At 38.2% G+C, this 13,661-nt stretch overlaps 1 protein-coding gene across 2 annotated transcripts in view; it reads right to left on the bottom strand.

Annotated features, from left to right (window-relative positions):
* Positions 1 to 13,661, bottom strand: part of KIF4A (kinesin family member 4A) — a 119,178-nt gene that overhangs the window by 46,525 nt on the left and 58,992 nt on the right. For both annotated transcript variants that reach the window (XM_055338926.1, XM_055338927.1), the window contains exons 12-16: positions 13,555 to 13,613; positions 13,338 to 13,443; positions 8,803 to 8,859; positions 7,415 to 7,600; positions 1,121 to 1,224 (exon numbers count right to left, since the gene is read on the bottom strand). In XM_055338926.1, the coding sequence (XP_055194901.1) occupies positions 1,121 to 1,224; positions 7,415 to 7,600; positions 8,803 to 8,859; positions 13,338 to 13,443; positions 13,555 to 13,613 (512 nt within the window). The remainder of the gene's footprint in view (positions 1 to 1,120; positions 1,225 to 7,414; positions 7,601 to 8,802; positions 8,860 to 13,337; positions 13,444 to 13,554; positions 13,614 to 13,661) is intronic.

A 13,661-nucleotide genomic window follows, 5' to 3' on the forward strand; every position in this document is an offset into this window, starting at 1 on the left:
TGGGTGCTAAATATAAAGAGTAAACAACAAATTTTTTTTGAGTTTCTAACAATGCATTCGACTCAAATGACATCACTCCCCACCACTATGTTAAAAGGATGGTTCTTTGAAGATATTTCACTTTAGTTTAGCTGTAAAGAAATAATTCTGATGATTATTACACTAGTCTGAGACAGAAAGCGAACATTCAGCATAACATTTAATAAAGAACATGAACTTTAGACTCAACAGAGGTATAATAGAATCACTGAGTAAAGAGAAGGTAGAGTAGTCAATAAGGAAGAGGTCTGAGGAAGAGTAGGATATTCTGGTTATCTGTCTTGGTTTTATTCTTTTTTAAAAAGTGGGCTCCATGCCCAGTGTAGAGCCCAAAGTGGGGCCTGAACTCATGTCCCCAAGATCAGGACCTGAGCTGACATCAAGAGTCGGACACAGAACCGACTGAGTCACCCAGTCTTGGTTTTACTCTTAACTGACTAAGGGATGGCTAGATTGGTTTTTCATTTACTAGCCTGGACATTAACTCTATTCACAAGCTAATCTGCCATCAGTATAGGAACAAAGAAACTGTAGCTGTCTGGTAGGTTTTATAATCTTTCAAAATCCAGCTCAAAATCTAACTGCTTATAAAGCCTTTCTTGATCATGCCAGCCTAAACTATTATCTCCTGACTCTGAATTCTTAAAGCTATTACTTCCTAGGAAATTTATCTAGCTACTAATCATATGCTGTTATGGCATTCTTTTTTTTAAATTTTTATTTATTTATGATGGTCACAGAGAGAGAGAGAGAGAGAGAGGCAGAGACACAGGCAGAGGGAGAAGCAGGCTCCATGCACCGGGAGCCCGACGTGGGATTCAATCCCAGGTCTCCAGGATCACGCCCTGGGCCAAAGGCAGGCGCCAAACCGCTGCGCCACCCAGGGATCCCTGTTATGGCATTCTTTTACTCATCATGAGGTATTGTTTAAAATCTCAATTTCTTTTCTTTTGTTTAGATCTCCTCTCCACAACTAAGTATAAATCCTGTGGGGACAGGAAATGGTTCTCTTACTTATTTCCTCTATAACTCCTCACACATAGTAGGGACTTGAAATAATACTTATTGGATGTATTCTCACTTGGCTTGGTTGACATCCTTCTTCGTTGTCTGAAGTTCAAAAACCAATTCTTCTTTTTCCTTTTGCAGATTGATGACTTCCAATTCTAGATTTTTTATGTTATCCTAGAAATGTTATAGGTCAGAGAGAAAGCATTAAAAAGCACAAGAAGAAAATCACTTAAAGTCAATCACTTCAACATTCCACATCTTAAAGGAACTATGTATTCAATTTTACCACTTCAATCACACACTAAAAACATCTGTACTTGATTTAAGGAGATTAAAAGTTCTGTAGTGGGAAAAGTATAAATTTGGAATCCAAAAGCCTGGGTTTGAACCTTGAGTCTAGCACTTAATATCTAAATATCTTAAGGGAAGTCATTTCATCTCTGTTTAGCCTTAGTTTCTATGCAGAAAAGAGTTAATATAGCAGGCCTGAGATTGCTGTTTTTAAAAAGAGCTGCTTGTAAGACTGGCCTTCGGCTCAGGTGTGTGAACTTGGGTTTTGGTAGGGTTCCCATCCTTTTGATAAGATTATGTCATTATGTCTCATTATGTCAAGAAACATGTTCTTAACCATAGAGAATAAACTGATGGTTACCAGAGGGGAGGTGGGTGGGAGGATGCATGAAATGGGTGATGGATAATAAAAAAAAAAATGAAATGGGTGATGTTGATTAAGGAGGGCACCTGTCCTGATGAGCACCGGGTGATGTATGGAATTGTACTATACATCTGAAACTAATTACAATACTGTATGTTAACTAACTGGAATTAAAATAAGACCTTAAAAAAATCCCTGGACTCCTACTAGACTCTAGGGAACTTCCCTGATAGATAACATTTCACACATGTTGTCACAACCTGTTGCTAGAGGAATTAAATACATATTATGTTACTCCACTGGAAAAAGAAGCTTGCATCTGGTTTCCTTCAGACTTTGCCCCAGGTGCCTCTTCCCTTTGCTAATTTTGTTTTGTATCCTTCCACTGTAGTAACTCATAGCTGTATGACTATATGCTGAGTCCTTTGAGTTATCCTGGCAAATTGTCAAATGCTGGGGGTGGTCTTTGGGACCCCTGAGAGTTTCCCTATCTATGTAAACTATTAACAGTACCACTTACCTCACAGGCTTGTTGGGAAGATCAAATAAGATAAACGATATTTTGTAAATAGTAAAGGGCTGCACAAACATTCTTCTATTCAGAACTTTCAATATATATTCAATACCAACTGTAGCACTGCATGCATTTAGGAAATGAATTCCAGAAACTGAATTTTAGTAGTTTCCACGATTAGGAAAACCCAATAGATTCCTTCCTGTTCTCATAACCAAAAAATTAAAGGAAACTGCCTAAATGAGTGGTTCGTAGCCAAGATTATGCGCAGGCCTTAGACCAGTATTGAAATGACACAAAGAGGCAGGTCAGATGGGGCTGTATCAGAGCTTTCTAAGCAGGCAAGAGCTCTTTTCCACAAAATCTACTGAGTCATTCTAGTATCCAATGAAAATCAGTCTCATTGCTTTATAGTTACCCTGCATATTTAAACCAGCAATAACGTGTACATGATTATATTAGGGAAGTAACACATGAAAACACTGAGGTAAAAAGCCAGATAATACTTATAAAGGGCAAATTCTCTCTACTGCCTTACTCTTCCAAAATCCCAGTCCCCTATCCAGTAACCACTGTTATCAGCCTGGTCCAGATCTATCAGACACTTTTTAGACATTTACACATTATATATCTGGACATTTACATATTCTAGTCTTTTATATATATATATGTAAATACTTTAAAAATATACATAATTAGTAAATACATAAATATATTGTGGCAAATATCTAGGCAAATTTACATAAATAGATACAAAAATAATATATATACACATGTGCATATTTGTGTGTATACTTACTGAAATGTGTTAAAGATAAGTAGAATCACACTATATGTATATATTATTCTATAACTTGCTTTTTTCAGTCTTAGAGATTTATTTATATCATTGCATATAGATCTAACTCATGTTTTTGCCAACATGAAATATTCTTGTGCGTGCCTTCTGTGCACATGTGCAAAGTTTTTCTAGGGTAAGAACAAGTGGAATTAGAGTCATGGGGGTACACACTTTTAATTTTAATATATACTGCTGCTATATTTTCCTCTAAAAGTGGCTATTCCAATTTACAATCTTGCTAGGAAATTACTTGTGTCCCTGCACCCTTACCAACATTTGATATTACTACACTTCAAAATATTTACCGATTGGATGGGTGAATAATAGTATCTTTTCAATATATAGGCCATATTTAGTCAAAACTATCTCACTGAGTTGAGTCCTGGGTTACTATAACTTGTGGCAATCTTCATTAATCAGAACCTATACCTCCTCAAATTTTTCTACAGCAATTCTTCAGCAATAAAAAATATTTATTTATTTATTTATTTATTTATTTATTTATTTATTTATTTATTTATTTTTATAAAAAAATTTAGAACCAGAAACTACCTTTATTTCTTAGAAAGAGACAGTGATTTACATGTGATGAATAGGTACTATTTACAACAAGAATTTGTCCCCTCTTAACTTTAAGGTTTGGGAGCACCAGCTTATTTGATTCCAAGGGAAAAAAGGACAAGATATCTTACAGCTCTAGCTCTAACTCATTCTTAGCACCTCCTCCTAGGGTTAGAAGTACACTGGGGGAACATATATCCTCATATTTCCAGGGAAGGGTACAAGAGAGGAATAGTTTCTCAGCCTGTTAATCTTTTGTTTACCCTGGAAAGGTCAAAATACATTCAACCTAAAAAAAGGCTGCATTTTTATGTGCCGTTAACATGGAAGATTGAGCTACATATTTAACTTGCTCCCTCCTGATAGCCCACTAAAATGACCGCCCAAAAGGGTATAAATTAACAAGGATGAAGAGAGCCACCAAAAGATATAAACAAACTTTAGAAGAAGAAAATAGTTGAGTATATAGTCACTGACTTAGTAGAGTGGAAAAAGCTGAAATATGACTCCTATAGAACAAAGGCCAAGAACAAGGCAATATAAACCATAAGCCCACAGAGAGGAACAGAGAGGAGAAGTTTCATCCACGGAAAGGCTGAATCTCAGAGGCTGGGCTCACAGACAGCAGACACGACAAAAGGTGGGGATAAGGTACCATACTGCTGACAGGAGATTAAATAAAAGTCTATATATGACTGGGTAGACTCCTCCAAATCTCTTATTTTCTCTAGGTTGCCAGAAATAGGGCATACCATCACAATTCCAGGCAGGAGAATGAAAGTTTTTTTTTTTTTTACTGGAAACTGACCAGCCCAAGATAAACCTATGTACAGAACTTCCTATTGGCTTTTAGTGCCTTACTGTTAAATATGAAAGGAGAGCCAAAGATCACTGGAAATTTGAGGAAAGTTTCTTCTATGAAAGAAGAACCAAAACAAACCTACTAAATTTGGAGGAGACAGAGGCAAGGCAGGAAGAAAAAGAAAACCTCAACAAAATTTAATTTCTATTAGAGATGAACACTGCATCAATGAAAAAAAAATAGAAGGCTATAAAAAATTAAAGGATCAAACACATCTTAGAAATTAATAGGCAAGTAGAAAAAATTTACCAGGAAGTGGAGGGAAATCACCCAGAGAGTGGAATAGCAAGATAAAAAAAATAGGAGGGAGGAAATAAGAAAAGCAGAAACTAAGTCTAAGACATCTCAATAACTTAAGAGGAGTGCGAGAAAAGAGAAATGGAAAAAATAGAGAGGGGGCATTAAAGAAATAATATAAGAAAACCTTCCCATTAAGAACACAAATTTCTAGATTGAAAGGACCCACCAAGTACAATAAATAAAAAAAGGCCAAGATCAAGGCACATCATTGTGAAATTTAATCACACTTGGGAACAAAGAAAAGTCCTGAAAGTGGCGGTGGTGGTATACAGATGAAATTAAAAGAATTGGGCATTATAATGGACTTCTCAACAGTAATACTGGAAAGAGAAAACAATGACGTAAAGCCTTCACATTTCTTTCTTTTTAAAAAAAGATTATTTATTTATTTATTCATGAGAGACAGAAGGGGGTGGGGCAGAGACACAGGCAGAGGGAGAAGCAGGCTCCATGCAGGGAGCCCAATGTGTGACTCGATCCTGGGTTTCCAGGATCATGTCCTCAGCCAAAGGCAGGTGCTCAACCGCTGAGCCACTCAGGTGTCCCAAAGCCTTCACATTTCTAAAGAAAAATCACTTCCATTGTAGTGCCTAAACCCAGGCAAATTAACAAGTCTAACAACAACCACTACCACCAGCCATTTTCAGGAATGCAATGTTTGAAAACATTTTTCTTTCATGTCCACTGTCTCAGAAAGTTACTGGGGTTGTACTCCATCAACACAAAGGGGTATCCCAAGAAGGAGGAAGATACACACTCTGTTTCAACATAGAGATGAGAAGTGAAGCAGATTCCCAGGACCCAAGATGATGGTTCAGGTTGCTGGCTGGGCAGCAGGCTTACAGAAAGCCAACCAGGACAGAAGATTCTGGGAGGGTTATCTTTAAGAAAGAAATGGAATGATAAACTACTTGGTATGTCTGACCATATTAGGAGGAGTTTTATAAGTCTGTGAATAAGTCTGGAGATAAATTATTGACAGGTATATAGAAAAATAAGAAAATGAAAAAATGAGATTATTAACTCTAGGGAATACAAAACGCCAAACAAGAAAGGAAGTAGAATTGTATTATACTATGTGGCTCAGCTGTAAAATCTACTTACATAGTCACAAAAATTTAAACACTATTCATTTCATCAAAATTATCATTTTGAAAGATAAGAGGTGAGGTGGTGCACATGGGTGGTTGTGCAAGAGAGCTACATTCCCATTTCCCATAGTGGGAAGTCAATTGATAATATTTAAAATTTTTTCACAAGTGTACTAATTTATTATTATTTTTTATACAAAGGTTACCATTTTAATCATAATAAGTGAACATTAAGTATGTTTACATTGTATAACCATTATCACTCTCTATCTCTAGAACTGCCTCATATTCTTAAGAGGTACTACCTAACCATTTAATCAGAATTTCTTGAGACTAACTGGAAGTAAAGGAAGCTACTCACAGAAGATATTACAGCACAAAATTACCGTGGTTTTAATTGAATCCTGAGCTATTCTAAAATGTAATAGTAACCCAACTATTCTTTTTTTTGTATTCTTGATTTCCTTCACCTGTTTCATCCATTCCGCCATCGACTTCCCCTCTGGCAACTACCAGTTTGTTCTTTATATTTAAGAGTCTGTGTTTTCGTTTGTCTCTTTTTTTAGTTGTTTTGATTCTTAAATTCCACATATGAGTGAAATCCTATGGTATTTGTCTTTCTCTGACTGGCTTATTTCACTTAGCATTATATTCTCTAGACTCATCCATTTGTTGCAAATGGCAAGATTTTATTCCTTTCTATGTCTGAGTAATATTCCATTGTGTATATTACCACATCTTCTTTATCTGTTCATCCACTGATAGACACTTGAGCTGCTTCCATAATTTGGCTATTATAAATAATGCTGCAATAAACATAGAGGCACATATATTGTTTCAAATTAGTGTTCTTGTATCCTTTGGGTAAATACCCAGTAGTGGAATTACTGAATTATATGGTAACTCTATTTCTTCAAAGTTAGATTATCTATCTATCTATCTATCTATCTATCTATCTATCTATCTATCTATCTAAGAGAGAGAGAGAGCACATGCATGCATGTGCATGTGTGGGGATGTGTGTGTGTGTGTGCACGGGGGAGGAGGGGTGCATGGCAGAGGCAGAGGGAGAGAAAATCTCCAGCAGACTCTGTGCTGAGCGGGAGCTAGACAAAGGGCTCTATTTCCGGACCCAGAGATCCAGACTAAAAAAAAGTTCAGTCATTTGCCATGTCAAGTGGTATCCATTCTGAGTCTCTCCCTAATTCACACTGTAACCAAGACATCTACTAAGAAATCTTTCTCAGTATAGCTATCAGAACGAAATTTCTCCCCAGGTAGGGACCACATTTATTATAACACTATCAAACTATTTATTAAATACCTATTGCATAAGTTAAGGTATTAGATCAAATGAAACAAAATTATACATTCCTTATCCTGAATGTATCACTTTTTTGAAATCAACAGTGCAACTCCAGGGGTACTATGCACATTATGTTGTCTCATCATCATGAAAAACAGTGTGCCTGTTTTTTTCCTATACCATTAAAAAAGAGATAGTAGACATGAACAAATGCTGCTCTAGTTAATATTTTACCTGGTACTGGAAATGAATGGGCTGTAGTTGGCTGTCGTTCTGAGTCATCTTTCTGGCTAGTGCCTCTTTCAGTGCAAGGGCTTTATTCAACTCAACCAGCTCCTTAGACATCTGAGCTTGACGTAGAGCATGCTGAGTAGTGAAAGCATCAGAAGACCTACTGGTCTCTGGACTGGTTTCTACTTGCTGGAAAAGACCAAGATAATGATATTTAAGAGAAACAAGCAATTGGAGCTCCTTAGGTCCTGCTTCATCGGGTCTCACAGCTACTTCTCCATTGCTAGTACCTCTATTCTTTTTTTTAAATTTTTATTTATTTATTTATGATAGTCACAGAGAGAGAGAGAGAGAGGCAGAGACACAGGCAGAGAGAGAAGCAGGCTCCATGCACCAGGAGCCCGACGTGGGATTCGATCCCGGGTCTCCAGGATCGCGCCCCGGGCCAAAGGCAGGCGCCAAACCGCTGCGCCACCCAGGGATCCCAACTAGTACCTCTATTCTTTTAAAAATAATGGCTTCTCATACATTTGCATTAAACATAGGAAATGAATCGATCCTAGCCTATTTCCCTGCTCTTACAGCACCTATTTCTTATATTCTTTAACTGACTCTTCTAGAGTAAACTAAGTTTCTTGCTCTTTCCTTTATTGATCTAACATTTCTTACTTTTACCTCATTCTAAGGGGTCATTACAGGAGAAAGAGTTCTGGAAATGGCACTTTAGGAATGGTGGAAATGGTGACAAGGCTTCATTTATTCTCATAGAGCTGACCTCTGGCACCTCATTTATCTCCTATCTTTCTTCTTTCAGAATATGAAAAATACTGATACACGTTTGTTTTGAGGGGAAAAGATATCTCAAGCAAACCATTGTCTAGCCTTTCGTTTTGACTTTACTCATAACCTTTAGCCAACATCTAATACATTTTGTCTATTCTTGCAACTTGAACACTCCAGATATTCTCCTTGGTTCTTTTAGCCCCTAACCATCTCATCCATAGAAAAAGTATGATGAGAAAAAAAAAATCTCTTCTGTGTCTTTTTTGACTTTGCCATAATTTCCTAATTTGTTCCCTTCCTCATTCTAACTTGCTAGACAGCTGACACAGAATAGTAGCATCTAACAAGGAATCAGTAAGCCAGGTTGCAAAGAAGAAAAATGACATCCCTGAGATGCTCTGCCATCCATTACCAGTTATACTATTAAAGATGGAGCCTATCCAATTTAGGGATTTTACAAAGCTGTTATTTACACTCAAGATTTCTGGATTTCCAAGGTATTCTATGGAGGATGGTAGCAATCAGGGATTCTCTTCCTCAGCTGAGTAATAAATTACAGGAAATGGCACAGTTAAAGCTCCTAGCTCTACACAAAGCCAATTACTTACAGCTTCTGGTTCCACTGCAGTATCAATGGCTGCAGCCATGCAAGCAACAGTTTCATCCTACAATGACAAATGAGTTTCAGTTTAGGAAAAGACTCTGAAGTGAAGATTACTAGTGGATTTTATACTGGTTATTCAATTTTTTTCAAGTATATATAGAGACTACTTAGGTGCTAGACCCATTCTGTGGTACACAAACACCAAAAACCACACATTCCCATTTCCCACCTCCTAAAAGTCTATCCTTGTTATAAGGTTGATCCTGTAAGTCTTTGTAAAAAAGGGGGGGAGGGGTCATGTGGTGATTGACATATTTATTGTAACTTTCCTGCTCTGTCAGGAATAAGTGGGCCAGAGTGAAATATTAGCCATTCTCATAGGCTAAAGTTTAATCCATCTTATAGACTCTACATTTTTACCACTAAGTCTACCTCTAATAATGTACAGGTCTAGCCAGTTCTCATGGACATACCACCCTGAAAACAGACATAGGAAATAAAGGCAATGCAGTAGAAAAGTGAATAGAATGAAAGGTTATTTTGTATTTTATTTTACAGGCAAGGAAGCAAAAGCCTACTCTATGAGGAAATAAATTCCACAGGTAGACACCCCAGATAAATGTGCTCATGAAGTCATACAAATATCCTGCAGTTTCTCTCCCTCATATACACAAGAACCAACCAAACACCTGCAGCTATTCCTGCAGTTATTGCAGGTAGCAGTTACTTGAAGGGAAAGGTTAACAACCACCTAAAAGGGAACCCTAAAACCACTTGTGAGGACTAACTTGTTTATAGGCAATCATATGAACAAGCTTGGTTCTCTCCACTGGAATTTAGGCTTTATTTGGCATTGCAACATATGGATTACCACTTCTGTTTAAGCGATTCTGCAAGCCCTGGGAAGAAAGGATTATTTCCAGGAAGTCACACAATTAAAGTGGTCATAGATGAAAGAGCTATTGGCTCAGTAGCAAGGAAAGAATTTAGGGTTAGCAAGTCAATCTCTGCATCAGCCCAGTGAAACATTACATAGTTGTTGAGACTTGAACCTCAGTAACTTCAAGACAAGGAGCAAAGAGGCCCTTAGTAAGGTGCTATTTGTAAAGTACTTCCCCTTCCCAGAAATTCCCAATCTGTGAGACTCAGAGAAAATGCAAAGGAAGCTCTAGTGTTCCCACATCCCTTCTCAAGTGTTCCCACATCCTTTCTCATCATGATTTACAATACCAGTGATTCTCCAAGGGCCAGACATGAAATCCTTCTTGAGAAACAGAGCACTTTGATATATGATAGGTTAATGGTTACCCTTTCTTCCCTTCCGTATTTTAAGTTTCAGTAAATGGACTACTTACAGACCTATCCTGTTAACACTGGCTTTTGGAGACTTTTTCTAGTACTTTCCAGAGGGCCAAGATCAAAGTAGATGGGTTAAATCTTTGAGGAAGACATGTTACTACTGTGAGTTTACCTTCCAGTCTGTGGCCCCCCCAAATTTTAGAATGCAAAAGTTTAAGCTTTGGTGACATGTTCTGAAGTTGATGGTCAGGAGAACAAGACTAGGGTACACTGAGCTACATTAACCAGCAATACCCTCCCATATGAAGTATGTGCTTGGAGGCTATAGGCAATACCATTACTGGGCATGAAAAACGCCTTTCATGCTGGTCATAGCAGACAGGGTAAAAACAATGACAACAAAATTTGATTTTGTGGGAACTGAAAGGACTGCATGAATTTCCTCACAGGTGATTGCAGCAAGGAGGTTTGTTTGAATTGTGTTTTAAAGGAAGAAATGGTACAGTTTCATGCTTAGAGCCCCAGGAGGAAGATTCAGGAACAATGGTTGCCTTCATAACTGAAAAGAGGGCGTTCATCTGTCACTTAAAATAAAAATAGTTCTAATTTAGAACGAAGGGGACAAGCACTTACATTTGAAACATTTTGCTTTCACTGTAATGAGTTTTAATAAAAGCCACAGGACACAATGTTGTGTATTTCCAAAAAATATGTGCCTGGGAGGGTCTCTGAACAATAGACACGGAGAGCTCTGATTCAAGAGTCCAGCAGGAGCCTTAGGTAAAGGGGTTTACTCTGCCTAACTGTGACAGTAGAGGGAAGCCAGGGGCTTTATCAGCTTGTGGCAATCTTTAGTAACTTCTTGCTTCACGTGTCAAGTGAATTTTAGTGGCAGATACAGCGATTCTATAGAGTTCCTCTGAGTCAGCCACCAACCACTAAGCAACTTCCTTTGGAGGCATGCCAGGCACTAATCATATCACCAGATCCTCACCGTGGACATGCCTTCTCTTATGTTATTAGCTTGTATCCATGAGTTTCCTTCATCTTTCCCATGTGACTCAAAGCCCCAGAAATGAGGTGGTGTGACATCCTCTAAGATCAGTGTGGGGACCATGAGTGATGATGGCGTCCTGGATCACTTTTTTGTGATCACATAAGCTTTGGTTCCACAGCCTGGATTACCTTAATTCTGAGGCAGCTCACACAAGGTTTTCATACATGAGAGGTTTCAGCTATATTTAAGTGGAATTATAGATAGTGACATTTCACCTTGTGATAGCCATTCTCTGGCATGCACTCTAAAATTTAGCCACAATGAAGTCCTTATCATACACCACTTTCATCCCTTTTTGTTTGGCATATACCCTTCTCTCTATATAGATTTTTTCCCCTTTGTCTGTGTGACAAACTTCTATTCGTTTTTTTAGAGCCCAGTTTCTTCTGTACTGACTCCCTGAAGTTTCTATGTGGTTAATCGCCCTTTGCTCATATTGCTAATGTAAGAGGATCAAAACAGAAAGAGAGTTCTCAGTTTTCCTTACTTCTTTTCCCCTTTCTTTGCCACCTCTCCCACTTGGGAACCTTAACCAACGAACAAACTACAAGGCTTACAAGAACAACTCTTGAAAATAATTGGACACTTAGTAGAATGGGGTTGCACCAATATTCTCCATTCAAGCGAGAGGCATGAAAACTGGAATAGCCTCCAACCAAAAGTTTCTTTCTTTTTTTTTTTAATTTTTATTTATTTATGATAGTCACATAGAATGAGAGAGAGAGAGAAGCAGAGACACAGGCAGAGGGAGAAACAGGCTCCATGCACCGGGAGCCCGACGTGGGATTCGATCCCGGGTCTCCAGGATCGCGCCCTGGGCCAAAGGCAGGCGCCAAACCGCTGCGCCACCCAGGGATCCCTTTTTTTTTTTTTAATTTTTATTTATTTATGATAGTCACATAGAATGAGAGAGAGAGAGAAGCAGAGACACAGGCAGAGGGAGAAACAGGCCAACCAAAAGTTTCACAGCAATTAACAACAAAACTGCTCCTTGAGCCAAACCACAAGACACACACCCTCTCCCTTCTCACCTTACAAAAACTCCAATCCTACTTTGACTCAGGGAGTTACCTGGAGGTCAGGAACTCCCTGAGTGCCTCAAATGAATAGTGCCTTTAACCTCTTATGGCATCACTTATATTATTTTCTTTTGGCATTAATACAATACTTAGCAAGGTTACACAGTCAGTGAGGGGCAGATTTGGCTTCAAATCAGGGTCCGTCTGGCTCTGGAGCCCAGGTTCTCAACTGCTGTAGTCTGTCTGTTGTATAAATGAACTGTCATCTCAGACTGCTCATGACAGTTTGTACAGTACTACTTGTTCTAAAACGCTGCTTTCTAGTCTTTTTGGAGTTTACTCATTTAATTTATTGGAACTCATCCTAACCCTTCCTCCCACAATATTGTATGGTATCTTTTTTATTGACTCTTTCAGAGTAAAATACAATGCAGATCATTCCGTGATACCCTTTTGACATCTCTAGAAAACACTGGGCAAGACCTGAGATGGAGAATCAATGTTCCAGTAAAATTAAAGCCTCTGCCCAAGAGCTGGAAATGATATATATATATATATATATATATATATATATAGGCCGAGAAGGAACACCAAAAATAAAAGGTTTTTAGGGTGGTAGGACTGTAAGAATTTTTCTTCTAGGAAAAACAAGAAATACCCACCGCCCAACCCCCACCCCCAGACAACTACTATTGTAGTTCTATAAATAAAAATGGGAATTTACAGAATGATCATTCAAACTAATTTATTACTGGTTAGAGAAGAGAGCTATGGTATTCCCTGGTTGCTCTAAGTCCTCTGTCAGAACCCAACTTATTTAAAACCGAGGTATGGTAAGGCCTCTTATTAAGTTAGCCTATACTGATGGGACAGCAAGTCAACAACTGCTGTCCATGCTACCAGGCAATTGCATACTGCTATGTTTCTGCATCCAGCGTTTGATTAGAGCACTGAAATATTAATGTGCCATTGCATATGTAACCTATGAGTGTTTTGATTTAACGAATTCAATATTCAGATCATATCCAATGATCCATGATCTTTGTCCTCAAGCAGCTCACAATCTAGTTGTTTTGGAAAAAGGCACAGAGTTAGATATGTTTATGTGCATCAAGAGAAACACGAAAGCAGTAGGTCTATTCACACTGCCCCTACTTGGCTTACCGATAGCTGGGTAATCACTTGCTGCAGGTTACGAATTATCTCTACATTTTCTTTTAATTCCTGGTCTTCCAAAGTTTCCACTAACTTTTGAAGATCCACTTTGAGGCTAAAAATTCAAACAAAGGTTAATTAACCCAAAGGTTAATCATACTGCAAAGACCAGAGGATATATGATTATATACTAAGGTCACTAACAAACATTTGATACAAAACTTACGCTGCATGTTGCCTGAGTTCCTCTAGCTTGGCGTTCATCTTTTCATTTGCTTGTTCTGTCTGCAACAGAGACCCAGGAGATCATCAGTGGGAATGTCTGAAAGCCTC

The sequence above is a fragment of the Nyctereutes procyonoides genome, unplaced genomic scaffold (assembly GCF_905146905.1).
Source record: "Nyctereutes procyonoides isolate TBG_1078 unplaced genomic scaffold, NYPRO_anot_genome, whole genome shotgun sequence".
Lineage (NCBI taxonomy): Eukaryota > Metazoa > Chordata > Mammalia > Carnivora > Canidae > Nyctereutes > Nyctereutes procyonoides.